Source organism: Astyanax mexicanus, chromosome 12, assembly GCF_023375975.1.
Source record: "Astyanax mexicanus isolate ESR-SI-001 chromosome 12, AstMex3_surface, whole genome shotgun sequence".
In the NCBI taxonomy this organism is placed as follows: domain Eukaryota; kingdom Metazoa; phylum Chordata; class Actinopteri; order Characiformes; family Acestrorhamphidae; genus Astyanax; species Astyanax mexicanus.
The window spans coordinates 21,601,619-21,628,968 of NC_064419.1; the positions used below are offsets into that span (position 1 = coordinate 21,601,619).

The following is a 27,350-nucleotide window of genomic DNA, read 5'->3' on the forward strand; positions in this document are numbered from 1 at the left end:
CTTATGTCTGAATTTTACTTGGTTAGGTTGTAAGGAGCGGTAAAGTCACTCCACTGAAGTACAGCATTATAAAAGAGTTTCAGTGATGTTTCTCCAGCACTAAGGCTGGAAAGGTTTTAGCATTAGCCACTAACCACAGTGCTAATTCTTTTGTCGTTCATAGGTGAGTATTATTAGACTGTAGTCTGAGCATTTGCTGTGGTAAAACAAGCTACATGGGATGAACTGCTAGCTGATAGCACCCTGGGTTACCGGAACACTCATGGTTTCCCCAGTGTAGTGCTGTCGGACAGCATTTACTAGCACTTAGCGCCACCCGACAATTCTATACTGAGGAACCCGCTGCTGCTAAACATGCTAAAATATTGCAAATCAAAGCTTACTGTAAGTAAACAGAAGTGCCTTATTCACTCAAATAAACAGATTTCAGGAGAGAGATCTGTGTAGTGCTTGTTTGACTTTGAAAGAATTTTTATTTATTTATTTATTTATTTTTTTAAGAATTACAGTTTCATTTACTTTCGATGCGCCTTATGTATAAAAATAGGCTAGAAAATAGACGTTATTTGATAGTGCGCCTAACAATTTGGTCCGTGAAATGCAGCTCATGAACAGTACAACTGTTTATGTTGTTGGTTTGGTAAGGCTGTGTTGGTCCCAAACTGTAACACAATTCTGTTCTTTAGTCCCAAGGATAAGACTGCTTCGTCAGTAACCTGTTAAACCCAACCTTTGGTTAACAAACCTTTTACCAGTAAAAGTAAAAGTAAAATAATTTACATAGAGGTTCTCTTACTTTTTATAGCCTGCACTGTGAATATTTTAGTAAAACTAAATATTAATAAATCAAATAAAAATAAATTTTAATATAAACTTTAATATAAATGTCCAGCAAAATGACTGTGCACAAATCTGTATATTAAACAGTAAGCCAATAATGTAATTATCGTGACCGGTCTATATCTATATCTAAATAAAAAAATTAAAAAAACAATGTTTTTATTGTTTACATATTGGCTGTGCAAGTATATTTTACATTTATTGTTGTGCAAATATATTGTATGATAAGTCAATAATGTAATTATCGTTATAGGCCTACATAGGGGTTTACTTACTTTTTCTAGTCTGCACTGTAAATATTTTATTGTGCTTTATAAAAGACATTACTGTACACACAAACAGTTGTACTTGTTTATTGGTTTAATTAGACAGTTTGCCCCAGTTTTTTCCAATTGCTTCTTGGAAAAATCATTATTGCAAAGGATTACTTTTCCTAGCCTGAACTGTAGATGTTTTAGTGTTAATAGTATGAATAGTACAGATGTTTGTGTGTTACTGATTTAGTAGAATTGTGTTTGTTTCTAACTCCTAAGTGTAACACAGGTAATGAGAAGACCACATTTTATTAAATAAATATCAATAGTAGATCAATATGGAAATTCCGCTTTCCACGTTTTTTGGCAACTATATTAACATATATTAACTTCACTCTACAGTAACATTACTGTGTCGAAAAATTCCATGTCAGTCAGTATCTAGGTAGCAGGCCAAGTCTTATCATTAAGCCAATAAACATGCTGACTTTAAACTGCTGATTGCTTGATCTTAACATCAGTGGTTATTGATTAGTCCATGATTTGTAATGGTCAGTTAATGACCTACTTCCTCTGACTTCCACTCATTTAAGCAACACCCACTTCCTGTTTGTATTTAAAAGAAGGTAAATTAGTCATTATCGAACTTTGTTATAAACTTTTAAAATAGATATTGTTACTGGAAACATTTGAACGACATCTAGCCCTAAGTTTGTTAATGTGTATGGATACTTGAGTTTAGTTGTTGAGGAAAGATGCTAAAGTTAGTTATATGTGTGATGTGCAGGGTGCTGTTTAAAATTGTGTTTTTAATGACTGTTTATGCAATATTGTGTAATGCAACTTTAGTATAAAATTTAATGGAGGTATAATGGTGAAGACAGGAGATGTATACGAGTCTTGGTATGAGAGGTATGGTCTAAATAGTCCTGTGTGGGTTGTGCATTAATGGCCTCCGGAAAGCAATGTCCAGGTTGTGCTGTGTGGGCTGAGCAGGATGACACGAAAGTGTGTGTGTGTGTGTATCTGCTTTTCTCATTGACCCATATTCCTCTGGCAGATGTGAATATAGAGAGTCCAGTACTGTGCCACATGGCACAACATGTGAATAGGACAAAGAATGAGACTAATGATTTTTTTTTAGCAATCTTACAGACTTTTGCTCAGAGTTTAGATAACACCTAAGCATAAACATTGATGCATCCCACATGGTTCTATTTTAGGGCCTATGAAATTGTGAGCTTCCATATAGGGTATAATGGGTTTTTAGTTTTTTTTCTCCTATTTACTCTTTTTAATTTTCACACACGCACAAGCCTTAAAGTTTCTGTGTCCATCAAAACGTTTGTATTCTTTCAAGCAGATAACTCTCTCTTATCCAGCTTCTATCCAGAGTTGTGCTACTTGTTGTTTTTTCATCCTTTTTTTCATCCTTTTTTTCTTAATTTTTTCTTCCTATTCATTTTTAAACACATCCAAGCCAAAAGGGTTTCTGTGTCCCAAAGCAACTTAACTGACGGCACTCCATAAAAGCAAGTAATGTTACCAGGGCTAGAACTAAGGTTAGCGGAAAGCTAGCTAACATTAGCGGCGAGTTAGCTAACACACTAATGTTAGTAGCAAGCTAACTAATGTTAGCAGCAGGCTAGCTAACATACTAACTTTAGCTAGCTTAAACAAGCTAGCTAATGTTGCCAGAGATAGAACTAAGGTTAGCGTAGAGCTAATTATAAATACATTTTTGGGTCTTAAATGATATTAGCATTAAATTTTAATTTTAAAATGATGGAAGAACTTTGGTAACTCTCTAGCTCTAATTCACATTAATACTAACATGCATTCATCTGTTTTTTGTCACTTTTTTGAGTTCCAAAAGCTGCTAAACTTCTCGTACTTCTTCAGGGAAGGTCCTCAATCTCTAATCCCTGCACTCTTTTTAGCATTTTTTTAAAATCACTATTTCCTCCATTATATTTAAATTGCAGAAGCATAATTTTCCATAACTGCATTTACTGTTATCTGTCTATCTATGCAGTGATGTTATCTAATGATTTGCTATGACTAAGTTGGACCTGCTGATATCAGCTCACCACTGCACCTGACCTCGTAACATCTTGAAGAGTTACGGCGGTTTAGCTGATTCGACCCAGACTTGGCGCGGGATTGGCTGCTGTTGTGGATTTTCGGACTCTTTTCTCTCTCTCTTCCCCCCCCCACCCACCTTTTTAAATGGCTGGGATTCTAGACACTGGTTGCTATGGCAGCGAGAGTTTTTCGGTGCAGCTGTTCTCTGCTGGAGGTTCCTCAGTGGAATGCAGACTGAGTCTCGCTGGCACTCGCGTGCTCCCTCGCTCACGTCCTTCACTTCATACGAGAAGTTTTTTTTTTTTTCTTCTTAAATGTCTTTTTCCTAGTGCGCGGCCGGCCGCATTAGATTTATGTGGGTTTAGCTCAGGTCAGCCGCAGCGCTAAGAAAGCCTCCACGTGTCGTCTGCGTGCCGAGACGAGGGGAACCCTCGAATGTTTTCCCTCAATAGCTCAAATATTTAGCCTCTGTGTTTTAGCCGGCTTGGTTCGGAGAGAGCATGTTTAGTTTCGGCACAGCTGTTGCCTCACTAACCTTAGCGCTTCTTTCTATTTGTTACTTTTCAGTGTTTCTGAGAGATGAATCAGACTTGAATAGATTTGGTAACCTCTGACTATACCTGACTGTTTGTGTGTGTGTGTGTGGGGGGGGGAAGAGAGTGTGTTTTGCGTGAGTTTGTGTACACAATGTTTGTGTTCTCTTCAGGCATGGCACGCGGTGCGCTGGTGAAGTGGCAGCATCCGCCAACAACTCCCACTGCACTGTGGGTATCGCCTACAACGCCAAGATTGGAGGTGAGCAGTGCTGGCCTGACCCGTTTTCTCCCAACACTGTGGCTTGGCACTCTGGTCTTGCTCTCTTTCTACCCTCTGTGAGCGTACACGTCCCTCTTTTTACTGCCTCCTTCTCTCAGAGTCTATCTAGTTCCTCCTTATAGTGCTTAAACCTGGCAGTGATATGATATGCCCTGTGATTCCCTTCCATAAAAGTGATGCATCTCACAATAAGATATCATAACGACAGGTTGCCGATAATAATAATGATGATATAATGATTCAGTCATTCTGTGATACTTAATATATCGCAAAACAATTCTCTAAGATGCTTTACGGCTTCAAGCAAATATAACATGCATAGCATGTAACCTTCACAGCATTTGACAGTCAGTATTATTCACCTTACAGTATTCATTGGATTAGTGACATCATGAGGAGTAATGAAGCAGTTAATAAGTGAAAGTGGAGGCAAGTCTTAAGGCTGGTTATTTTTTATTTTAATTTAATTTTAAGTTTTTGGCCCATTTTCTCCCCAATTTACACAACAAATTACCCAGGCTCCTCTGATACATGAAGTGAAGTCAGCCACCACCTCTTTTCGAACTGCAGCTGATGGTGAGTAACATCACAGCGTGCTCAGAGGAAAGTGCAGCAACTCTGTTCCGATACATCAGCTCACAGAAGCCTTCTGCTGATTGACATCACCCTTTTGTATTGATTTGGGGAGAAAGCACCCTCTACTCACCCAGAGAGAGCAAGGCTAATTGTCCTCTCTCAGGGCTCCAGTAGCCTCTAGCAAGCTACATAAACAGGATTCGAAGACATAAGGCTGGTTTATACTTCTGCGTTGAAGGCGCAGACCGCAAATGTGCCCTACATTTATGCTTCTGTTTTCGTGTGTTTGCATCTTTGCGTTATAGTTTAAACCGCAAAGTCGGGAATGTGTGAGCGGGAAAACGAGGCTTGGACAACAGCTGCTGCTGACACAGAAGTAGCCTAGTTTGGCCAGATTAGTGCACCTATGTTTCAATAAAAATATAGATATTTGATGCCATTTATCGATAATGTATTGCAAACGAAAACGATATATCCCAATATCAATATTTTGTCTTACCCCTAAACACATGTAGTGTAACAAGTCAATTTGAAATCAATATACCTATACCCCATCATCATCAAGCGCAGAACACAACATCAGTTCTATTAACAAAATGATCGAGATCATCCTGCAATAGTTAAATCACTGTAGATGATGTAATATCCATCATAGCATTCTGCTGCTCAGTTTCCTTTTTCTGCTTTTATTGCCCAATAACCTGCTTACGCTGCACATCTTGACATGAGTTTGTGTCCTGCAGGTGTCCGAATGTTAGATGGAGATGTGACTGATATGGTGGAAGCAAAGTCACTCAGTCTGCACCCACAGCACATCGATATCTACAGCGCTAGCTGGGGTCCTGACGACGATGGCAAAACTGTGGACGGGCCAGCTGCTCTTGCTCGACAGGCTTTTGAGAACGGCATTCGACTGGTAAAGACATCTTTTGTAAAAATCCACCTAATCCACATGGGTACACATGTGCACCTATAGTGTATTTGAATCGTTGCTAACTTTTAAAAACCTTTACAGGAAAAGGGAAAAAAAAGAACATTCTTAATGATCAATGAAAATCAATGTAAAAAAAAAAAATGGTCAAGTCAAATTTGAGCATTTTTATAGGTCCATAATCACAAAATTAGATTACAATGTAAAGAAAAACTTATAGATCCAGATAACAGTTCAGTTATGTCAAAATGGGAAATCTGCAAACATGGAGATGTATATGTATTTATAAAAGATTTGTGTGACATAAGCCCTATCCGGATGGGATTGGTTTCTCAGGGGATCCTAGGGTAATTTTCTCTTTTATTGGGGGTCCTCTGTGGTTTTATTCCCGTCCGAAACTACCATGTATGTGTTTTTCTCAGATGTCCTCTGAGAAAATTACAGGCTGAATTACCTACTGTTTATCACTGAACTCTGTGGTCCTCCGGTAATTTTATTCCCATTCGGACGCACATTTCTCTTGTTACCTCGTGTTTAATAAAATAGCTAAGCTATTTGTCAACTGCCACGCACCGTCATTACACTTTGGGCACGCGTTTTCACGAACAGCGAGTGGAAATGGAGGAGCTACTGAACGCGAAGTCGTGACCGAGAAAGCCAAAAAAACCTCGCTCGTCCTCCAGTGAATTTTATTACTGAGTAGAAGTCCCCCTAAGAATCTGATCCCATCTGGATAGGGCTATATTTGTCCACAAAATACATGTCATTGACAATAACTTAATAATGAAACAAACCTGAAAATAAAGCTTATTGACGGGACTTTAGAATCCTCAAAAAATAATTGCACCCTGAAGTTTTTGTCTGATTGCAGCTGTTCCGAAAGAAACGTAAGGTTTTCAGGGAAAATAAATGATACGAAGTTCTGATACATCAGCTCACAGATGCCCTGTGCTGAGCAACATCACCCTTTGAAGTGATGTGGGGAGAGAGCGCCATCTACCCACCCAGAGGGAAAGCAAGGCCAATTGTGCTCTCTCAAGGCTCTGGCAGCTGATGGAAAGACGAAAACAAAATTGATGTTACAATGAGAGAGCTTTGGTTCAAAAACATCAGTATTTACAGATCTTCACACGATGTCAGATGCTTTTCTATGGAGCGTTCATAGGCGTTCATCTATTTAGTGGTCTTGCAAATGAGGTAAATAAGTGAGAAGACCGTTTGGTAAAGTTTGAAGGAACAACACAATGCCCTTTTTTAAGTAGCCTTTTAAATGTACCTCTAGATCAAGAACATTTTATTTACTTATTTCGTTTATTATTATTAATATTATTCCTTACTGTGTATATAAAGGTATATAAAGTATTTGTTGTGGGAAGCACTGGATTCAGCCCCATTCTCATCTTGGGCTTTTTAGGCGCACTTTCCAAGGGCGTTTTCTTTCTTTCCAACTTTAATTCTTGCCCTTGGGGACCTTCCAGTGTAGGTATAGCTTATGTAGTCTGAGTCATCAGTAAGTGTGCCAGTAATTGGCCTTTGTCCGGTGCCAAAGGTGTGTTTGTAGTGGTTTAGGCGTGTTTCAGGTATGAGTCCTATGTGTGGCCTGTAGATATGTGTCAGCTTCATTTTTGATGTCTTTGTAAGATTGTGTGCCTTGAAGCAAAGGTTATTTCATGTGCATTAAATGTTCAGGGACACTCTTAAAAATAAAGGACCTTCAAAGGGTTCTGTGAGTGGTGTCATAGATAAAGGTTCTTTAGATTTTTAAATGGTTCTTCACACAAACCGTTCTCTACTACAAACAAAAAAATTTATCCTATTGCTCGCAGTACTCTTTAAAGAATCTTTATTTTTAAGAGTGTAGTTGAGGGTCTGTATTCAACCAAATTTTAATCAAGAGCAGTATGTGGAAATTTAGAAATCATATAGAGTCATATAGTGAATCCCATTAGTAAGGGTGTGCTATATTGCATCGGACGCAAAAATAATGCAAAAAAATGCAAATATCTTAGATTAAAAAGACTTAAAACTAATGATAAAATAAAAGCAGTGTTTTGTATTTGTTTTGATGTTTACTGTATTAGCTTTTAATTGTTTCTTTACAGTTTACATGCATGAGCTAAATATACTGCCTTTAACTTTGTCGAAGCTTTTTGTTGTTGCATTACTTTATTTTTCTTTCTTTTTTCTTACACTTATTTTACACAAAATCTTGGCAAAATATGAATAGATGAAATAGACAAAACACATTTGGTTTTTTTTTTACGAATGTATTAAACTGTTATGTTTAAACAGCACTTTAATATATTTTTGTTGCAGTGGTATATTCTTGATTTTATAAAATAAGTTAATATTGCCAAGAATATTGCTATTGCAAAAATACCCTAAAATATTGTGATATTATTATAGGTCCATATCACCCACCTCTACCCAGTAGAAACCAAAATAGTAATGGTTTATTACAATTATACCCCAAACTGAACTAGACCCTGGTTGTATTGCTCCTGTCTCTTCACAGGGCAGGAAGGGACGGGGTTCCATCTTTGTTTGGGCCTCAGGGAATGGTGGGCGGAGTCGAGACCACTGCTCCTGTGATGGCTACACCAACAGCATCTACACCATTTCCATCAGCAGCACTGCAGAGAGTGGCCGCAAGCCGTGGTATTTGGAGGAGTGCGCGTCTACCCTCACCACCACGTACAGCAGCGGCGAGAACTACGACCGCAAGATTGTAAGTGGATTGTGGAATCATGCTTTTGTGCTCATAAACTGTTGCAAGAATAGACATGAACCAACATCTGAAAGCTATCATTTGTTGTGAAGCATGTGAAAAAATTGCCAGCGCATATTTTAATTCCAGGGCAGAATTTGTTATGATTATTACGAATCATAATAACTACAGATAATGTTGTGTAATATATTATATACATATTCATTACTGACTTTTAGTTTGATCCCATATTACAATATTGTTTTAGTAAATAAGGTGGTACAGTTTAATATGTTAAAGTGTAAAAAGGGAAGGAAGGTTATGGCATTAGTCAACAAAGGGTCATAGGTAGGGTATTTCCCCCTTGAAATAACCTCAATTCCTCCAATAACCTACTCCTCCATGTAGAATTCTTTCAGCTGTGTGACATTTCAAATCACCCTACAGCATATTGGTAGAATTAGGATCAAGGCTTTGACTTGGCCAATCCAGAACATCAATTAGTGATGAACTTCTTAGGTTTAAAGCATACTTCACATTAGGGGTGTGCCATATCGTATCGCATGCGATAATATTGCCAACATTTTGTTATATCGTGAACGATATTTTACCCTGAAATATAGTGCCGTAACACTCAACCCTAATTAACACATTAGGGTACTACTTTTTTACTGTTTTTATCAAAAGAAAAATTCTGACTGTTCTCATTTATCATTATATATCTACTAGACACAGATTAGAGATAGATATCTGTCCAGTATGATTTTTTTACTTTAATCCTGGACATATGGAGATATTTGGAGTGCAAAACTTGGAGTTACAAATCTGATACATTTTTTTGTATTTTTTAATATCTCAGTTAGTGGTGTGCCATATCATATCGTATACAATAATAAAATAAAAAAATCATTTTGTTCCAGTAGTGTATTCTTAATTTTTTTTTGTAATTCAGTGTTTTGTTATGTCGTCAACAATATCATTATCGCAAAAATAGCATGAAATATCGTGGTATTATTTTAGGGCCATATCGCCCACCCCTACTTCACATACACAGTTTCTTGCATTTAATCAAATAATATATGTGTCGCAATGCATTTTATAACGGGATGCACATGCCAGCTGAATTTTGAGTGTTGCTTCAAGTGACCAGCCATCTGATTGCCACCCCCACCCTCCAAGAGTAGAAAGTGTTTAAAATCCAATACATATCTTTTATGCAGTAATGCAGCTGATTGGGATTAATGCGACTTTTACATTCATATAAAACAGACGACGACTGCTTTTTATTGGTGGGATCATAAACGCCTTTTTTATAGAAGAAGCCATATGTAGTACATTTATAGTGTTGAAAGGTTAGAAAAGCTGCTCTAAAGTAGAGTTTAGATTCTCTGCCCTAGACCGAGCTTGAGCCGATGACCAAACCAGGCTGGGTCGTACTAAGATTTCCCACCAGATTTCCTTGGGCCAGTTTGGGTTTTTTATTTATATAAAGCTATGGTGTGATAATCACAATATAGCAAAGTAACAAATTAAACTGTGTATTAGAAGTTGCACAAATCAGAGTGTTATAATCACGCAGCTCTGAGGCTCACACATACGCAAGCTCCTCCACTTTTCCGCACCTGACTTGCAGCGCTGACTGCAGCTGTTCTTAATAAAGCATAGTTCTATGCTTCTTCAGTGTTGCAGTGTTAATTAACATAATTCTGGACAGATTTCGCTCATTCAAACAGCCCAAAAATGTTTTTAAAAGCTCAGTTTTAACTGTTTACTTACTAAAAATGTGTTTAAATCGGGCTTGGGCTGATAATGACAGTTTATGGGGCGGGTCAGGCTTGGGCAGAACGTGCAAGGAGTTGGTCGGGCTGGATTTTTTTCGGCTCTATCTAAGCTCTACTATAAAATTGTTTAACGATTTTCTAACACTCAACTAAAATCAACTAAAACACTCTTTGGAGCGTTTGCTAGACGAGCAAATGTTAGTTGTCCTATTGGTTGTTGGTAGTCAAACATAGTACTGTATGGTCTTCTGTGCATGTCCATTTGATTGATCTGGTGGTCAGTGGGTCACTGTGAGGTTGTGACTCTTCGAGTGGGAAGAATCGCAGAACACACTGACCTGACAGTTCAAAACCCTTATAGAGCTTGTCCTGGAGATACTTGCTAAATTCCACACTTGCAGAATAAAAACTCATAAGCTCTTTTACAACACAGGGTTGGCTAGAACTGCTCTGTGTCAATTTTTAACTCTAACATTTCATCTGTGACCCTCATACCATTCGTGTTCTCTCCAGATCACTACAGATCTAAGGCAGCGCTGCACAGACAGTCACACTGGAACGTCAGCGTCCGCTCCCATGGCTGCCGGGATCATCGCTCTTGCCTTGGAAGCAAAGTAAGACACCACTTAAATCTGACCTCCACTAAACCTCCATACACGCATTAGCCCTCTCCTACCGTTCATTCAGCCTGAGATCTACTTACACCAACTAAATTGCTTCTTAAAGGCCTTCAACAACTACACAGCTCTTAGCTTAAGAATGGCTTATGTGACCATATGGAATGATTACAGCTTAGAGAGGGCATTTATCAATATTAAGTACCAATTTGTGAGACCTGAGCTGTGTATTAGCAAGGGTGAAAGAAATGTGACTCTTGCATTTTTATCAGTAGTGCTGTTCTAACTGTGTGATGTGCATGTTAATTGCAGCACAATTGAACAGGGGTGTAAAGCTAATATTTGTGGCCTGGAGAGAAAAGGTAGCCGTTGAACTGTATTAACTACAGACTTAAATTTAAGATAAGTTCCTAAATCAAAGACATGCGAAAAAAAAACAACTTAAGAAAATGTTAAAGCATAAAGCTTAGATGTTGGCTGGGTATGTTAGCATTATGGCTTCAGATCTTGTTAGCTTGGCTGTTAGCAGTGTGGCTAACCCATTTCCATCTGTGTCCACAAGCAGAAATGCAGATTAAAAGTTTTAGAACACCCTTTATTTTTGCAATAATTGAAGCTTTTCAGGTCCAGTCATTAACTGGAAATGGTACAAAATCCAGTGTTGTTAAGAAAGACAGAAATACAAATACAAGTATCCCATATTTTCTGGTCTATTTTCATACATTCACACGGCACACCGGATTATAAGACTAATTTTAAGCGACAATAGGGTGTCGCCATGTTTCACTTTTAATGGGGAAGCTGTGGGAAGTGCCTAAGTAAACAAAACTCTATTTCTTAAAAAAATAATAATAATAAAAAATACATTTTCTTTCAAAATCAAAAGAGCACTGGATGTTAATCTACACAGATTTCTCTCATGAAAACTGTTTTTTTGGGTGAGTAAAGCGCTTCCGGTTACTTACAGTAAGCTTAGCGTAGTAAGCAGTAGTGCTAGCTGCGATTAGCAGCACTTAACGCTAGTCAGTGCTAGATGTTTTTACCTTTAACGGCGCCCGACAGCACTATACTGAGGAAACCTGTTTTGGTAAGCCAGGGTGTTTGCAGTTTGTCCCACTTTAGAGAAATTACAGCTGAAGCCAGAAAGTGGTAGGTATCGTCTCCTACCCATTCAAAAAACTCTTAGACAATGGTGAAACTTTGTACAGGAAAAGGTTTGGCTGACCCACATGGCAGCAATACCTTTAGCTTAGCTTAACATTGGACCAAGTTTCAGTTTCAACAGTGTAAAAAGACTTTTTATATATTATACAGCACTGCTACTGCACTAAAAACTAAAAAATAGTGGTGTATGTAAATATTACTAAACTTTTTGCTACTGTAATTGCTAGATTTTAATCTCAGGAAATCTACAGCTCTAGAAAAACTCAAACCAGCACTTCTGACACCAACAGTCATTGGCCTTTTTTATGCGCTGCACAGCTGCTACAGTATTTGCTTGTTTACATTAGAGCAAAAAAGAAGTGTAATAAAGGCTGATAAACTGCAAATTAACTTTGCTACATGCATGTATTTTCATTTTTTTTTTCTTGTTTTGAACTGAACAGAGCTTTCTAGTTAGCAGAACACAGCCTGCCTGTTGCACAGGAACCAAGTCTGATCTTACACAGGAAATTTTGAGCAAAACCTCAGCATATGGCCGCCATGTGATGCCATATTCCCAGCAAAACCTGCCGACCCACATATGCTGTATGCTTTATTTAAGGTTTTTTTAAACACTACTTTGACATTCAGGGACACGTGGTGGCCATCTTGCTTTGGTTTGATCTCAGATCTCTCTGTTCATGGTGCATTAGGGAGGCAGCCAAAAAGAACCAAGAGCAAAAAACGCAGCAGACAAATTGTGGCACGTGAAGTACTGCCAGAGTTAAAGGTTTATATACCTTGTGGTTTGGATCAGAACTTTCCTCCATATGCAAAATCATTTATCTGTTTTTTTTTTTTTTTCCTTTCCACTTGTTTGTCTTGCAGCACTCTGCTCACATGGAGGGATGTGCAGCACATCATTGTGAAAACATCTCGTGCTGGCCACCTCAGTGCTCCTGACTGGAAAACCAATGCAGCAGGATACAATGGTACCAGCTTTTAAATTCTTTATGAACTCGTCTCGTTTTTAGATCATCACTAACCTGCTTTGCATATTAAAACCCTGAGGCCCAAAAAAAAGAGCTATGTGCATTTTTCCCCCTCATTTCCTACAAACAACACTGTGCACTGCCTCTAAATTTATCCTAAAGAACATTCCTATAAACTCCAAACCAAAGAAGACTAGTGAAGTGCTAGAGGCATCAACAGCCGTTTATGAAATCTCTGTCTGAATGTGTTAATCTGATTACAACTCCAACTAAATTTACAGTCATGTAAATATCTTAGTCTGATTATCTTAATCAGATTAAGGTCAAATAGGAGATGAGCATAGTCCTAGGCTTTGACCACACAAAGGATAAACTCAGAATATAGCTTCTTGATTAATGTCTGTGATTCATTATACATTATTAACTTTGCCATTAGGTTGTGCCATGCTTTGATCTGCTGTTCACCATTAAAATTATTTTCATTGACATGGTTTAAATAGGCAGCATATCAAACATATCAGTAACAAACATGTTTTATGGTAAGCAGTAAAAAGTAAGATATACTCAGAGCTGTGCAGATGTTTTGGGTACTGAAGCACATAAATTAAAAATGTTTTTTCGTCAAAAACTCCAGATCACATCCAGCATTCTCTTGGATGCCCTTAGCCAACACATGGATTTGTTTAATTTCATCATCAGCTCATTTGATTGAATATTATTGAGCACTGGTTTATGCCGTACTCACAATACACATGACCCTTGATTTTTTTAGTTGCAGACTATTTTTTTGGAAAATGCCGATAAAAGCCTCTGATTGGAGGCAAATTGGCATTCGCTCAGTTGCTGGCTTAGTTGCTGTGTGTGAACTGCTGTAACATCAGTAATCTCTTTGGGATGTGCCTGAGAAGGCTTTTTACAGCGGTCAGACTCTACCATCATCAATGCTGCAAGATCTTTGTGAAAAATTAGTGTAACACTGGATGGAAATAAATCTTGTGACACAGCAGAAGCTTATTGAAACAATGCCACAGTGAATGTGTGCTGCAATCAAAGATAAAGGCTGTACAACAAAATATATATATATATATATATATATATATATATATATATATATATATATATATATATATATATATATATATATAATTTTTTTTTTTTTTTTTTTTTTTTTTTTTTTTTTTGTGGCAACCAACCACAAAGGATTGTGGTTGTAACTTCTAGACATCCACTTTAGAAGAAAAAGAAATGCATCTCTTGTGTGCTTTTGTGACAAAACATAACTTGTAGAACAGACAGGGTTGCTTCTGTTTACAAGATCTTGTATGTTTCTTTTTGCTGATCAGCCATGAAGCCATTAAATAACACAACCACTAAAAGAGTCCAGATTACAAAAAGTTGTGTACAGAGAAGGATAGAGTGATCTGTGTTGTAGAGCTGGGCGATTAATCGATTTTATCGATTGATTCGAATTTACAGTTAAGGATGATGTGTTTTTATAAAAATAGATTTTCTCAGAGTCTCCGCACACATACAACACAACACATGACTGCAGAGCTTGTGCCCAGAGTTGGTTCGCTTTTGCGGGGACAGACGTGGACCAAACAGGTCCTCGCTGTAAGGTGTGTTTTAAACCGATTCTAAATGAAGCAGCACAACAAATTTATCTCTATACCTTAAACAGAAGCATGTAGCAGAGTGGGAGAAGTGCTTCTCCCAGCGGAATAAACGCAGCAGCAGCAGCATACTGGCACTTACTTAAAAGCTTTGTTTTGCAATTCAAGCCCAATGGGGAAAAGTCTTTACTTAATAGCATATTAAATTGTACTTGTTTTCTATTTTGTAAGTTTTATCAAAAAGGGCACCATTTTATTTCTTTCTATTTGTTTTTTGAGGGTGGGTTTATTTATTTATGTTTTAAGTTTGAGGGTGCATTGTGTCAGTACCTAAACTATGTTGGAGAAAGCTTTTTAAAAGTTACTAGATGTTCTCACTGTTTACAATATTTTTTTTGCTTGTTTCTGGTTGCACTTGAACCACAAAGGGGACATTTAAGTGAAAACTAAATAAATAAAAACTAGTTTTTAACCATTTCTTTATCATCTTTAATTATTTTTTTTTAATCGAAGATTTTTTTTGGGGCCATATCGACCAGCTCTACTGTGTTGTGAACCTGGCATTGCCAAAGCAGATGCATGAGACTTTTATAAGAAGAGTTCTGGAGAAGTTTCAATGAAGACAATAATGTAAAACCACTGATTTTAGTATGAATTATATTTGGATTCATTCTAACATCAATAATTATGTGTCAAACACTTACTGTCATAAAATAATTTTAGATGCATTAAAGATGAATTCAACTTTTATACTTTACGACATCCACTATTACAAGATAATGAGGCCACACATTTTTTATACCCCTATTAATGTAAAAGTTTGATTACTTTTTTTTATTCATTCGCTCTTTCCTCTGTGGTTGTTTGCTTGAATATACATATGTGTTTATTTTTATATCTCCAGTCAGTCATCTATACGGCTTTGGGCTTATGGATGCGGAGGCAATGGTCAAAGAGGCAGAGCGATGGAAACCAGTTCCCCCCCAGCACATATGCGTAGAGAATGCTGATAAGCAGATAAGGTACTTGCATATGTCATTTCCATGGCAACTTGTTTTCAAAAGTTTTGTCTTTGTTTCTTGTTGTGATGTGTATGTCTGTGTGTGTCTGAAACTTTGTTGTCCTTTTGAAAACTACATGCCTGACTGTAAACTGGATCCTTTCACTCTCAAGGACAATTCGCCCAGAGCATGTGGTCCGGTCCGTGTACAAGGCGACAGGCTGCACAGACAACGCAAATAATCATGTTATTTATTTGGAGCACGTCGTGGTACGCATCACAATTACTCACCCAAGACGAGGGGACCTGTCAATTAATCTGACCTCGCCTTCGGGGACGAAGTCTCAGCTCCTTGCTAACAGGTAAGATGGCAAAGGGTACATTTTGATGTACTTTCAGTTTTCTTTCTGGTTTTCACATTAAGCCTTTTTTTTTGGTATGTGGGAGTGCATGTTCCGTGAGTTTGGTACGTTTAGTCAGTGTGAAAGTACCCATCTCTAGTCCTCCTTAAATCATTGGTCTGGAGTTTAAAACCTGTGGTAGTTTTGGAAGCTATCTGCTCCAGGTACTGTGTATGGGGTTGCATGATTGGTTCATTTTGTAACATGACTACGTAGACTTAAGGCAATTTACACTTCTGCTTTAAATCTACGGCATACCCTACGTATAGTTGCCGACCCTACACTGTAGCCCAATGCACATCTCCCCAGAAATGTGACTATGTGTTGCCCATTGTGGATAGCAGCAGCTGTAATTGGTCCACTGAGCCCTATGTTCCCACCCACACATTCCCCTCCTTTACTGTTTAACCAGTACAGAGTGACGTCTGGACACAGACATGAGTGCAAAAGTAAAAACTTGTGCAGGCTATGCTGTAGGCCATGCGTTTATTCAAAACATAAGTATAAATTGGCCAAGTCATGTTATTTTATACACTTTTGTAGGGCTTAAATGAGGTTACTGTAATAAGCTCTTGAGTGAGAGTGTGTAATCTTGATAGCATGGTGATAAACGCTCACTTTGTGCTGGCCTGCATGGATAAAAAAATCTTTTTACATGAGAATGGCTCCTCTGTTGGAGGAACTCCTGCACTATGTAATGGCATGTATTGTTTCTTGATGATTGAGTGTTTATATCCAAGCAAAAAATAAAAAAACAAATCTTTTGCAAACATACATGCAGAACAATGACGTTGAATTGTGCAATCGATCCACAGTTCTGTAAAGGTTCTTGTGTGTAAAAGCTATTCGGCAATAATGAACTCCTCCTTTATTTGGGACAAGCATAAAAACACCCTAAAGGTTGAAAACATGTCATGAGAACTTTCAAGTTTCATACATAATGCTAGTGTTCTCAAAGGCCGTGCCTGTGTACAGAAAGCTTCAGAATGGCTTGGTCAAGGTCTTTAGTACTGTGCGATTTTTACAGGCTATTTGACCACTCAATGGAAGGCTTTAAGAACTGGGAATTCATGACCACCCACTGCTGGGGGGAGAAAGCTGCAGGAGACTGGATACTGGAAATCAATGACACACCCTCACAACTCCGCAGTCAGAAAACCCCAGGTACTCCTCATGCTCAGAACATTTTATGTTATCACAGTTTTGTTCCACCTCATGTACCATGTAATGTGAATGACAATAAAATTTCCCTGAATCCTTGAATGTTATGTTGCCTTTCCCTCAATATCTTTAAATAATATCTTCAGTAAATATAATTTTTTCTAACTTCTACCAGTTCTAGAGATCTACCAATAGGCTTGTTGCAATAACTACTTTTTTGGACAATATCATTGTAAGACTATTGTATGCCAATAATGACAATGTAATGGCATGCAATTACAATATTTTAAAGAGCAAATTAATGTATGTTTTTAAATATCCTAAATAATAAAATCTAAAAAAAAATAGCTTTTTAAATAATGTTGACATATTGGCTGGTTTATGTTGGTGGGTTTCTGCGTTCTAAGAAAAATGTAATAAGCAATGCTGAGATCCGTAAAAAACAAATTGAGGTCCTGTGTATATATACTAAACAATAAATCTATAACTTAATTATCTTGATGAGCCTGTCTACCTCTTCAGGCTCATAAACATTCATATACAGTTCTGGAAAAAATTAAGAGGCCATTTCAGTTTCTGAATCAGTTTCTCTGATTTTGCTCTTTACAGGTATATGTTTGAGTAAAATGTTGTATTCTATAAACTACGGACAACATTTCTCCCAAATTCCAAATCAAAATATTGTCATTTAGATCATTTATTTGCAGAACATGAGAAATGGCTGAAATAATAGAAAAGATGCACAGCTTACAGAACTCAAATCGAAATCAATATTTTTTTTTTTTGTAATCACAGTATTCATGCATCTTGGCATGTTCTCCTCCACCAGTCTTGCACACTGCTTTTAGATACATTTATGCCACTCCTGGTGCAAACATTCAAGCAGTTCAGTTTGGTTTGATGGCTTGTGATCATTTATCTTCCTCTTGATTATATTTCAGAGGTTTTCAATTTGGTAAAATCAAGGAAAAACATACTTTTTAAGTGGTCTCTTATTTTTTTTTTTTCCAGAGCTGTATATTCAGACGTTAGCTGTTTGAGGTGTGGTAGACCAAGGCTGAAGCTAAACACTGCAGAATAATACATTACCAAAGATGTGTTTTTAAACAGCATTGTTGCGTCTACACTTTTGAATACAATTACGTAGTGTTTTTAGAATGTGATGCTTTTACTCATTTAGCTACAGAAGAGGAAGAATGTGTGAACATGCACTAGCCTACACTCATTACTCAACTGTGTTTCTTTCAGGCAAACTAAAAGAGTGGTCACTGGTGCTTTATGGCACCTCCGTGCACCCGTACTCCTTTCGCAGCGAGAAGCCCCGCTCTACCGTAGAGAATCCCAGTGATGATGAGTACAGTGAGGAGTATGTGGGTAGGTCTGATCTCTTCTTTTTTTTCACAGACATGATAAAAGTTTCCAAGGTGTTTGTGTTAAGCATTCTGTCCACATTTAGAGTAGAGTTCCATGGTCCCATTCTTTGATCCTGTAAATCTGTCTTCTCTTGAAAGGTGCCTGTGACCCTGAATGCAGCGATAATGTGTGCGAGGGTCCTGGGCCCCATCAGTGCATCAACTGCCTGCACTACTTTCTCAAGTTTAAGAACAATACCAGGTACAGTGCACCTTTTACATGTACATGCACATGGATATACAGCAAGAAGACCTAATTTGTTCTGAATTTCATATATCTTACGTTTTAAGATCTGTTTTTTTTTCTTTCAACTTACGCTGCCGTTTTAGAACACCCCTATTTTTCAGTTGTCCAGTAGCAATATGCGGAATGGCCCAGAGAAGCTGCTTTTACATTTTCTTATCTTAGCAATGACTTTATTACTGCACTTCACCTGTCAGACCTCTGCTGAAACTTAGACTTAGTCCAAAATTAAGCTGAGCTAAAGGCATGGCCATGTGAGTCCGCCAGAACTGACTCTTCCTGTACCATTTTTTAACATGTTTCCAAAAGTCGTTTGAAGGTATAGGAAACAGAACTCACCGCTCTCTGGGTTTATCTGACATTCCTCTAAAGAAAATAATTATACTTTTGATAGTTACAGAGTTCTCTGTGTTTCTGTGTGTATTTCTGATTATTATGATGAAAGTGTGAAAGTTGTTTATTGTAAAAATGCTGCAGCAGAGAGAGCAGTAACATGTTTAGTTTTTTTAAGAATATATATATTTTGTACAAAACTAAAATTTATATTTTCACTTTTTAGTTAATTTGTTTATTTGGCAGTTTACTGCAAAATTCTGTACTCTGGATTTTGTACCATCTCCAGTTAATGACTGCACCTGAAAAGCTTACCGCATTTTTCACACTATAACTGTAATTCTTAAAAAAAAAAAAACACTTTCAGTCAAAGTCCAGTAAATACTGGACGTTAATTTACACAGCAGCATTAGCTGCTAATCCTTAGCCTTAGCCACAGTTAGTGACTAATACCACCTGACAGCACTACACTGAGGGTGATCTTAGCTAGTGGTTCGTGCCACATAGTTTGTTTTGACACGAAAAAAGCGTAGGCTACAGTCTGATATATACTTGTCACTGAACTACTTGCTACTACTGAGCACAGTTAGTTGCTAATGCTAATGTTGTTCCTTTAGTGCTAGTTGGGGTAGCAGCCGATAATACTCACCTCTGAATGGTGAAAGAGCTAGCGCTTAGCACGGTTAGCAGCTAATGCTAATTCTGCTTTAGTCTTGGTGCTGAAGAACTGAACTGGAACTCCTGTATAACGCTGCACTTCAGCAGAGTGGCTTTCCTGCTCCTTACATCCTGACAGGTAAAATTCTTGCCTAAGGCGCACTGTTGATTTTTGGGACGATTAAAGCATTTTTTTTTTTAATGGTAAAATGCAAGAATAAAAGTAAAAATCAGGGGTGTTCTAAAACTTTGACCGGTAATGTACATATACATGTTTATAGAATCGTAGTCAGTTTCATCCTTTTTAGCTTTGCTTCAGTATTCACCTAAAGTAACCACGGCCCAACAGGCTTTTGCTAGCAGGCTAGGATTGTTTATTTCAGGACGTAAATACAATGAGTCAAGCATGTTAAGTAAGAGTTGTGGTGTTTTGGAAATGGCTGTTTTGCAGATGTGGGTTACTTTTAAAAGACTGAAGTAGAACTGTATTGTTTACTCATATTGGTCAAGAACATACTAGGGACGTGACTAAGAAGACCGAGTGAGAAGAAGAAGTGATAGCGTGGCTAAAACTACTTTAGCTGATGGCTACTAGATGTTAGTTAACATTAATTCAAATAGTGTCTAATTTACAAAAACTAAAAATACACTACTCACAAAAAGTTAGGGATATTCAGCTTTAGGGTGAAATTTCAGGACGAGCCTAAAATTCATTTAAACCTTTACAGGTGAACTTAATGTGACCTACTCTAAGCTTTTGAATGCAAATGTCCAACTGTTAAATGGTTCAGTACTTTTTGCACAAGTTGCTGTTCTCTAACGAGGAGCTTAACGGCAAAATTCACAACAGGTGTTTGATCCTTGAATGGACCAATAAATGTCTTGGTTCAATTAGAGCTGGTGTTTAAACAGCTGTCCTCATCATGCTGTTCACATTTTGACATCATGAGACCAAGACGACACCTAACAATAGATCAACAGTACCTTGCTATTGCGATGCTTCAAACGGGACGTTCTCAGACCGAAGTGGCCACTGAGCTTAGAGTGTCACAGAGTGTCATCAGCAGGTTGCAACAGAGATACAGAGAGACTGGAATAGTCACAGAAAGGCGTAGAAGTGGACGTCCTTTGGCCACATCCCAGGCTGATGACCGCTACATTGTGAACAATGCCCTGAGAAACCGGATGATGAATGCCACTCAACTCCAGGCACGTTTAAGGGAGGTGAGAGGCACTCAAGTGTCACGTCAGACCATTCGAAACCGTTTACATCAGCATGGTCTGCGTGCTAGACGACCTGCAAGGGTACCTGACCACACCACCAGGCACAGGCATCATCGTCTTGCATGGGCAAGGGAGCATTTACGCTGGACGAGGGACCAGTGGGCCTCAGTGCTATTCTCTGATGAAAGTCGATTCACGTTGAGCAGAAATGATGGCCGGCAACAATGTTGGAGACGTCAAGGAGAGCGCTATGCATCAGCCACTGTTGTTACCAGACGAGCTTTTGGAGGTGGCGGTGTTACAGTGTGGGCAGGTGTGTCCAGTCGGTACAGAACAGCGCAGTGACAAGCCCGTACTACCTGAATAACATCATTAATCCAGTGATTGTGCCCCTACATGAACAACACAGGCCTGATTTCATCTTCATGGACGACAGCGCTCCAGCTCATCGAGGTCGCATCATCAGGGAACGGCTGTTGGAGACTGGTGTACCTCAAATGGAATGGCCTGCACTTTCTCCAGACCTGAATCCTATTGAAAACCTGTGGGATCAGCTGAGTCGCCTTGTAGAGGCCCGAAATTCTGCACCCCAGAACCTCAATGACCTGAGGGCTGCCCTTCAAGAAGAGTGGGATGCCATGCCTCAGCAGACAATAAGTCGACTTGTGAACAGCATGAGACGTCGTTGTCAAGCTGTAATTGATGCTCACGGGCACATGACAAGTTATTGAGACATTTAATTTTTTTTTAATGGGGTTTACCCACCATTGTTGTTAACTTTTGTTTCAATAAATTGTTTGATTTGAGAAAATCACCAGCGCATCCTTTATGATATGATATCACTGTAGTGTGAACTTTTCACATTTTCCATAAATTTCACCTGAAAGCCAAATATCCTTAACTTTTTGTGAGTAGTGTATATTAAACTGATATGCTGGCACATCTGTACGAGTTTTTTTTTTTTTTTTATCTTTAGTCACATTACAAGGCTGAAATGAATCAAAAAAAAAAAAAATTGCCATTATGTGACCAAGACTTGATTTTGCAGCGCTGCGTGAACATGTCAAATCCAATTCTTCAAATCAGATTTCTGTCCATTTTTTATGTGGTTTAAAATAGATATGTGACCAATTTGTGGTCATGCAACATAAACGTGAATGGCCCGTTGGGATTTCATTTGTTTTGTTGCCTGTTGTCATATGTGTAGTTCTGTTTTCAAAGGAGATAATGTGCATAAACATATCACTAGGCACATTTGTTTTATTTTAGGGACAGATATGTTTCCATTACAGACAGATACAGGTCACTTACTGTTATTAATGTAAACCATCGTAATAGCAAAATTTCATTAAATGTTTTGAGACTTTAAGGAATTGATTAATGAGGCTTGTAATGTGAACATAGCCAGTGAGTATTATCACCCAACATTAAAACTCACCAGTTCTTGGGTGCCTGATTGTCTTTTTGCCTCCTAACAGTTAGGACTATTTCCTAACAAAACCACCACTTCTTCTGTAAACCAAAATAAGTTCAAATCCACACCTAAAATTAATTTTATCAAATGTGGATTTGAAATGTCGATAAAAAAACGTGTCTTTTGGATTCTGTTCAATATTTAAAAACAGTAATAGCAATACACATATGGGTACAATACATTCAAAAAGTTACGTAAAATATTTCCGGAAGAAATCGGCTGCTGTTTAAGCGCTGGATGAAATGCAGTAAGTGACTTGCTGTGTTGAGAAAATGTGTTGGGATCAATTAACTTAGACAAACAACACAACACATGCTGACAACAGCTGTGTGTCAACATGCCCCTGCTAACACATCTTGGTTCTAGACGAGAGTGTGTGTCTCTGGGTGTGTGTGTATGATTTTTGTTTTCTCTGATAACTTTCACACAGGCGCACACACACACACACACACACAGACGCACGCTCAGTTCTACTCGAGGCTCACATCTGCAGCTGATGAGATTTTCAGCCAGTGACTTTTGCCTTTGTTTCTTGGGGAAAGTTTTTCCTCATGGCTGTCAGCTGTTGAATTGTCTGTCTCAGACGCCCTCCCCCTTTTCTCTGCCTCCTTTTCCATCCCTGTCTGTCACCCCCTCAGGATGTGTGTGCCGGAGTGTCCGCCTGGCTTTTTCCGAGACGATAAGAGGCGTTGTAAGAAGTGTTCTCCTCTGTGCGAGTCCTGCGTTGGCAGTCGCAGCGATCAGTGCACTTCCTGCCGGCCTGGACTTTACCTCAGAGAGGGAGCCAATATGTGTGTCTACGCCTGCCCTGAAGGCTCCTACCTAGACCTTGGTAAGACATATGGGTGCAATCCTGCATTCCATTTGAACTCGGATGTCAGAATTTCCAAATTCCAAGTAAAAAAAATGTATCAACCAGAACGGCCCCACAAGTCTGATCAGAGATGGCTCTACCACACGTTAACAGTAGTAAAACAGTGGTATTATAGTATTATTATAGTATTATAAAGTTATAATAGTTTTGAATTCTTCATTATAGTTTCATTTTATTTGGTTTTCACTTTTTCCTCCAATTTAGTTAGTTTGAATGACTTTTTAGAGTGCGTTTGCTAGTTTTTATTACTTTTTATTTATTTATTAGTACTTAGTTTTGCTGCTTAAAATAGCCACACATAGGACACACATGAAACATGAACATGAAAGACACATCACATCAGAGATCTCAGTCTGAGAAACACATAAACAAACTCCGAAACCCAATAAACTTTACAGGTTTCACTCATTTTCACCAAAATCATTAGTTTAGAAATAAAGTAGGAAATGGACACCCAGCACTAGATACAAATACAGCTTTTTACCATATCAGCAGAACTATCTATACTGTACCTCACATATATAACATCAGAAAGTGAACACAGCTGTCTGGAATACAGTCCTTTTAGAGTGTGAGAGAGTGTGTGTAAGTAAGAGAGAGGGAGAAAGAGAGAGATTTATCAGATCATCCTCCTGCTTGGATTGTTCTGGTGTATGAGCTTCTCACAGAAACAGGCTGGTAAAGGTTCTCACAGTTAGTGCAATTATGCTACTTCTCAAGTGGATCACCTGTTTCACTACAGGACACATACTTTTATCTCCCTCGTGCTCATATTCTAATCCCATACAAAAAATTTTGCAGCTGTCTCAGTGTTTACTGTCGTTATTTCATGGCCAATAAATAAGTTTTATACAGTTTATCGCTTAGCGTTTTTTTTGTCATTAAATCAGTCGTAGACGCACTACTGTCTAGCGTCTATCTGTGGAATAAAATAAAATACTGCATAATGCAGTATAAAGAGGTACCGCCTACAATACTAACTTGGGGCAATGCTAAAAATGATAACTTGGGATATGAGAAGTAAGAAACACTGGTAAAATATTGGAAGTATTGGAATATTTAATTGGGATGCCATCTACTGTGATTAAATTCCAAGCTCTATTCATAGCTGACTTTTGCGCAAAACAAATCCAACCTCTAAATTTGGACATTAGAGACGTCATGTGACTTTAATCCCATGCCACTACAGCTTGTGCTAACCCAAAGATGACACAATTTTTAGTTATTTGAGGAAGACCTACACCAAAGAAACATTAAGCTGTGTGCCACATTAGGGCAGTTTACCCTGCTTTATTAAATATTATTTTTAATCAACTACAAAAATTAAATACAATTTTAGTTTAACCACCTTTAAGTCATGTGCTTTTCCAATTTTCATACACTTGGTATTGTTTCTATAAGCATAAGACCACCCAGACTACCAGTGCAGCATGCAGCCTCATTCCATTATTTAAGTAGAGGACATTTTTTCCATTATGATTTCCTTCCTCTCTAAACCTCAGATTCTTAACCACAACTCTATAAACACAGCAGTCTTAATGAGTCTGAATGAGCTGAAAGGGATAATTGCGTTGCGTTTGAGATTTGATGCTACGGTTTCTGTTCCAGAAACCAGCATGTGCCGGAAATGCAGTGAGAACTGCAAGAAATGCACTTCAGCAAACGTCTGCACGGAATGCAAGCCGGGGCTCAGGTAATTCCTCTTCCATGCAGCTTGTTCCACATAACGGTGCACGGTTCTGTGGTATGTGGACTTTTTCTGCCAGTTTGTCAAAACTCAATCCAAGATTTGGCCTGAAATGTAGTTGGAACAGCCTGTTGGCTTCTACTGTATCCCCTATATCATTAAAAGGTTGTAATTCACGCACTGTGTATCATTAGCAAGGAAACGCCTTTAGTACGTGTAGTTCAGCTTTTAGGGTTCAAACATGTGGTGAAAACAGAAGGTTCTCTTGAGGGTAATCGCACTTCGGTGTTCCCTGTTGCTCTGTGTGATAGTATTAGGAAGGAGCTTGAGTGAAAGAGGTGGAAAAGGAGAGAGAAGGGAAGAAAAAGGGTCATGGTGCAGAGAAAGAAAGGGAGAGAGCCTCCTAATGCAGAGCAGCTGTGTTCTGTGAGCAATTTTGAAATATGTTCCAGGAGTTACTTCTCTGAATCGTCTGTAAAGGTTGTTCACCCGCACATTTGGACTTTAATCCTTACTTTGTTTAACTTTTTCAGACTTGTTTAGACTACTGCAGGTATGAAAGATGGGCGATGGGACTGAAATTTAGCTCAAACTAAATGTTCCTGACTTCTTGCATTCTCTCTCTCCTTTTTTTCGTTGAAAGTGTAATTTAAATCCATGTTTAAACAAATAGTCTTCTGTATAGGATTCTATATTTTTTTGCACACTTTTTGCACACTGCATAATTTGCACACTGTCTTGTTATTTATTATTCTTTGTCTGTATTGTGTTGTATTATCTGTCTGCACTTTTGTACCGTTGCACTATTGTTCTGTATACACTGTGTTTATGTGCACCATGGTCCCTGGAGGAACGTTGTTTCGTTTCACTATGTACTCTGTATATAGCTGAAATGACAATAAAAAAAAACACTTTGACTTTGACTATTAATATCTAAAGGATATTCCCCATCGATAGTCAAACTATGCAGTTTATTTCTTTTGTAGGAAAGCTTTATTAGTCCATTATTCTGTAAAATGTTTAAAAGTGATTATCAGTATTCTGTTGAAAGACATGTGCTGCAAAACTGATTTTCTTTTGTTTGTTTTGTTTTTGTTTACTTGTCTCTGATTCTACCCCTTCCTACACCTCTATCTGCTAGTCTACAGGGGAATAAGTGCCAGTTGACGTGTGAGCTGGGCACATACTACAACGGGCATAAACGGTTGTGTGAGCAGTGCCATCCTGCTTGTGCTACCTGTGCAGGTAGATAAATCTCCTCACTTGAGTTTTCTCTGCACGTATACCATATTTTTGGCACTATAAGGCGCAAATAAAATCCTTTAATTTTCCAAAACAAATGCTTCTAACCCCGGCTAGCACTGCTGCAGCAGCATTAGCATTACATCCTAATCGTGCTCACTATTTCCCCATTCAGAGGGGCGTATTATTAAATTTTACTAAATTGAAAACCTGTTATATAATCAAGAGGAATATGGATGATCACAGCCAAGTTAACTAAAAGTGGTATGTAAGACTGGTGGAGGAGAACATGCAAAGATGCTTGAAAACTGTGATTGAAAACCAGGGTTGTTACACCAAATATTGATTTCTGATCTCTTAACTTTATATATCTTTGCATTATTTGACGTAATTTTTTTTTTATTATTATTTTAGCCATTTCTCATTTTCTGCTAATAAATGCTCTAAATGACAATTTTTTCTATTTGTAATTTGGGAGAAATGTTGTCCGTAGTTCATAGAATAAACCACAATGTTCATGTTACTCAAACATATTTCTATGAATAGCAAAATCAGAGAAACTGATTATAAAAAAAGTACGAGTCTACTTTATTTTTAAGAGAAAAAAGAAGAAAGCTGAGGAAGCGTCTTTTGTTTTCTTGCTTGGTAGTCCAATGCTTGTCTTGTGTTCAGGTACTGGTATAGAGGCGTGCACAAAGTGTGCTGATGGATACTATCTTGAAGAGTGGCGCTGTGTGCACACCTGCAGTACGGGATACTACATGGCAGAGCAGACAGAAAACGGGGAGGTCCAGAAGTCCTGCCGCAAGTCAGTATAATACCAAGCTGGCTTTCAGCCGTGCACACTGCAAAAGTCTTCTCTACTAATTAAAGGTGTGCTAATTCCTCTGAAGTGTGCTTTGTTCTGGTTCCTCCCCCCAGGTGTGATCCTACCTGCTACTCATGCACAGGCCCGGGGGACAGGAACTGCAGCACCTGTGTGAATGGCTATAACCTGGAAAATGGTGTGTGTGTCGTCAGCACAGTCTGCAAAGATGGTGAGTACTACATATCTGCTCGCTTGCCTACCTCCTGGCATTAGCTTTAAACTCTCCTCTGAGTGCTATTTGTCTTTTCTCACTTTCTGTTTCTTTTGTTACTGGGCTGAGCTACAGCCTGAGGCATTGATCCATTGTTCTAGGTGTGATTTTCACAGAAGTGTTGACGGATAACACTTTCACCTTTACACTGAATTTTAAATAGCTGGTGTACAAAATGCAAAATGGGTTTACTTCAAAAATAAATAA

General features: G+C 38.3%; 1 protein-coding gene across 3 annotated transcripts in view; it reads left to right on the plus strand.

The window, feature by feature from the left end:
* pcsk5b (proprotein convertase subtilisin/kexin type 5b) overlaps positions 1 to 27,350 on the plus strand; it is a 97,448-nt gene that overhangs the window by 15,098 nt on the left and 55,000 nt on the right. For all 3 annotated transcript variants that reach the window (XM_007260151.4, XM_007260153.4, XM_007260152.4), the window contains exons 6-20: positions 3,886 to 3,974; positions 5,315 to 5,487; positions 8,018 to 8,230; positions 10,504 to 10,604; positions 12,639 to 12,742; positions 15,260 to 15,377; positions 15,529 to 15,717; positions 16,784 to 16,920; positions 18,166 to 18,291; positions 18,429 to 18,531; positions 22,900 to 23,093; positions 24,744 to 24,828; positions 25,964 to 26,067; positions 26,737 to 26,872; positions 26,986 to 27,101. In XM_007260151.4, coding sequence (XP_007260213.4) covers positions 3,886 to 3,974; positions 5,315 to 5,487; positions 8,018 to 8,230; positions 10,504 to 10,604; positions 12,639 to 12,742; positions 15,260 to 15,377; positions 15,529 to 15,717; positions 16,784 to 16,920; positions 18,166 to 18,291; positions 18,429 to 18,531; positions 22,900 to 23,093; positions 24,744 to 24,828; positions 25,964 to 26,067; positions 26,737 to 26,872; positions 26,986 to 27,101 — 1,988 coding nt within the window. The remainder of the gene's footprint in view (positions 1 to 3,885; positions 3,975 to 5,314; positions 5,488 to 8,017; positions 8,231 to 10,503; positions 10,605 to 12,638; positions 12,743 to 15,259; positions 15,378 to 15,528; positions 15,718 to 16,783; positions 16,921 to 18,165; positions 18,292 to 18,428; positions 18,532 to 22,899; positions 23,094 to 24,743; positions 24,829 to 25,963; positions 26,068 to 26,736; positions 26,873 to 26,985; positions 27,102 to 27,350) is intronic.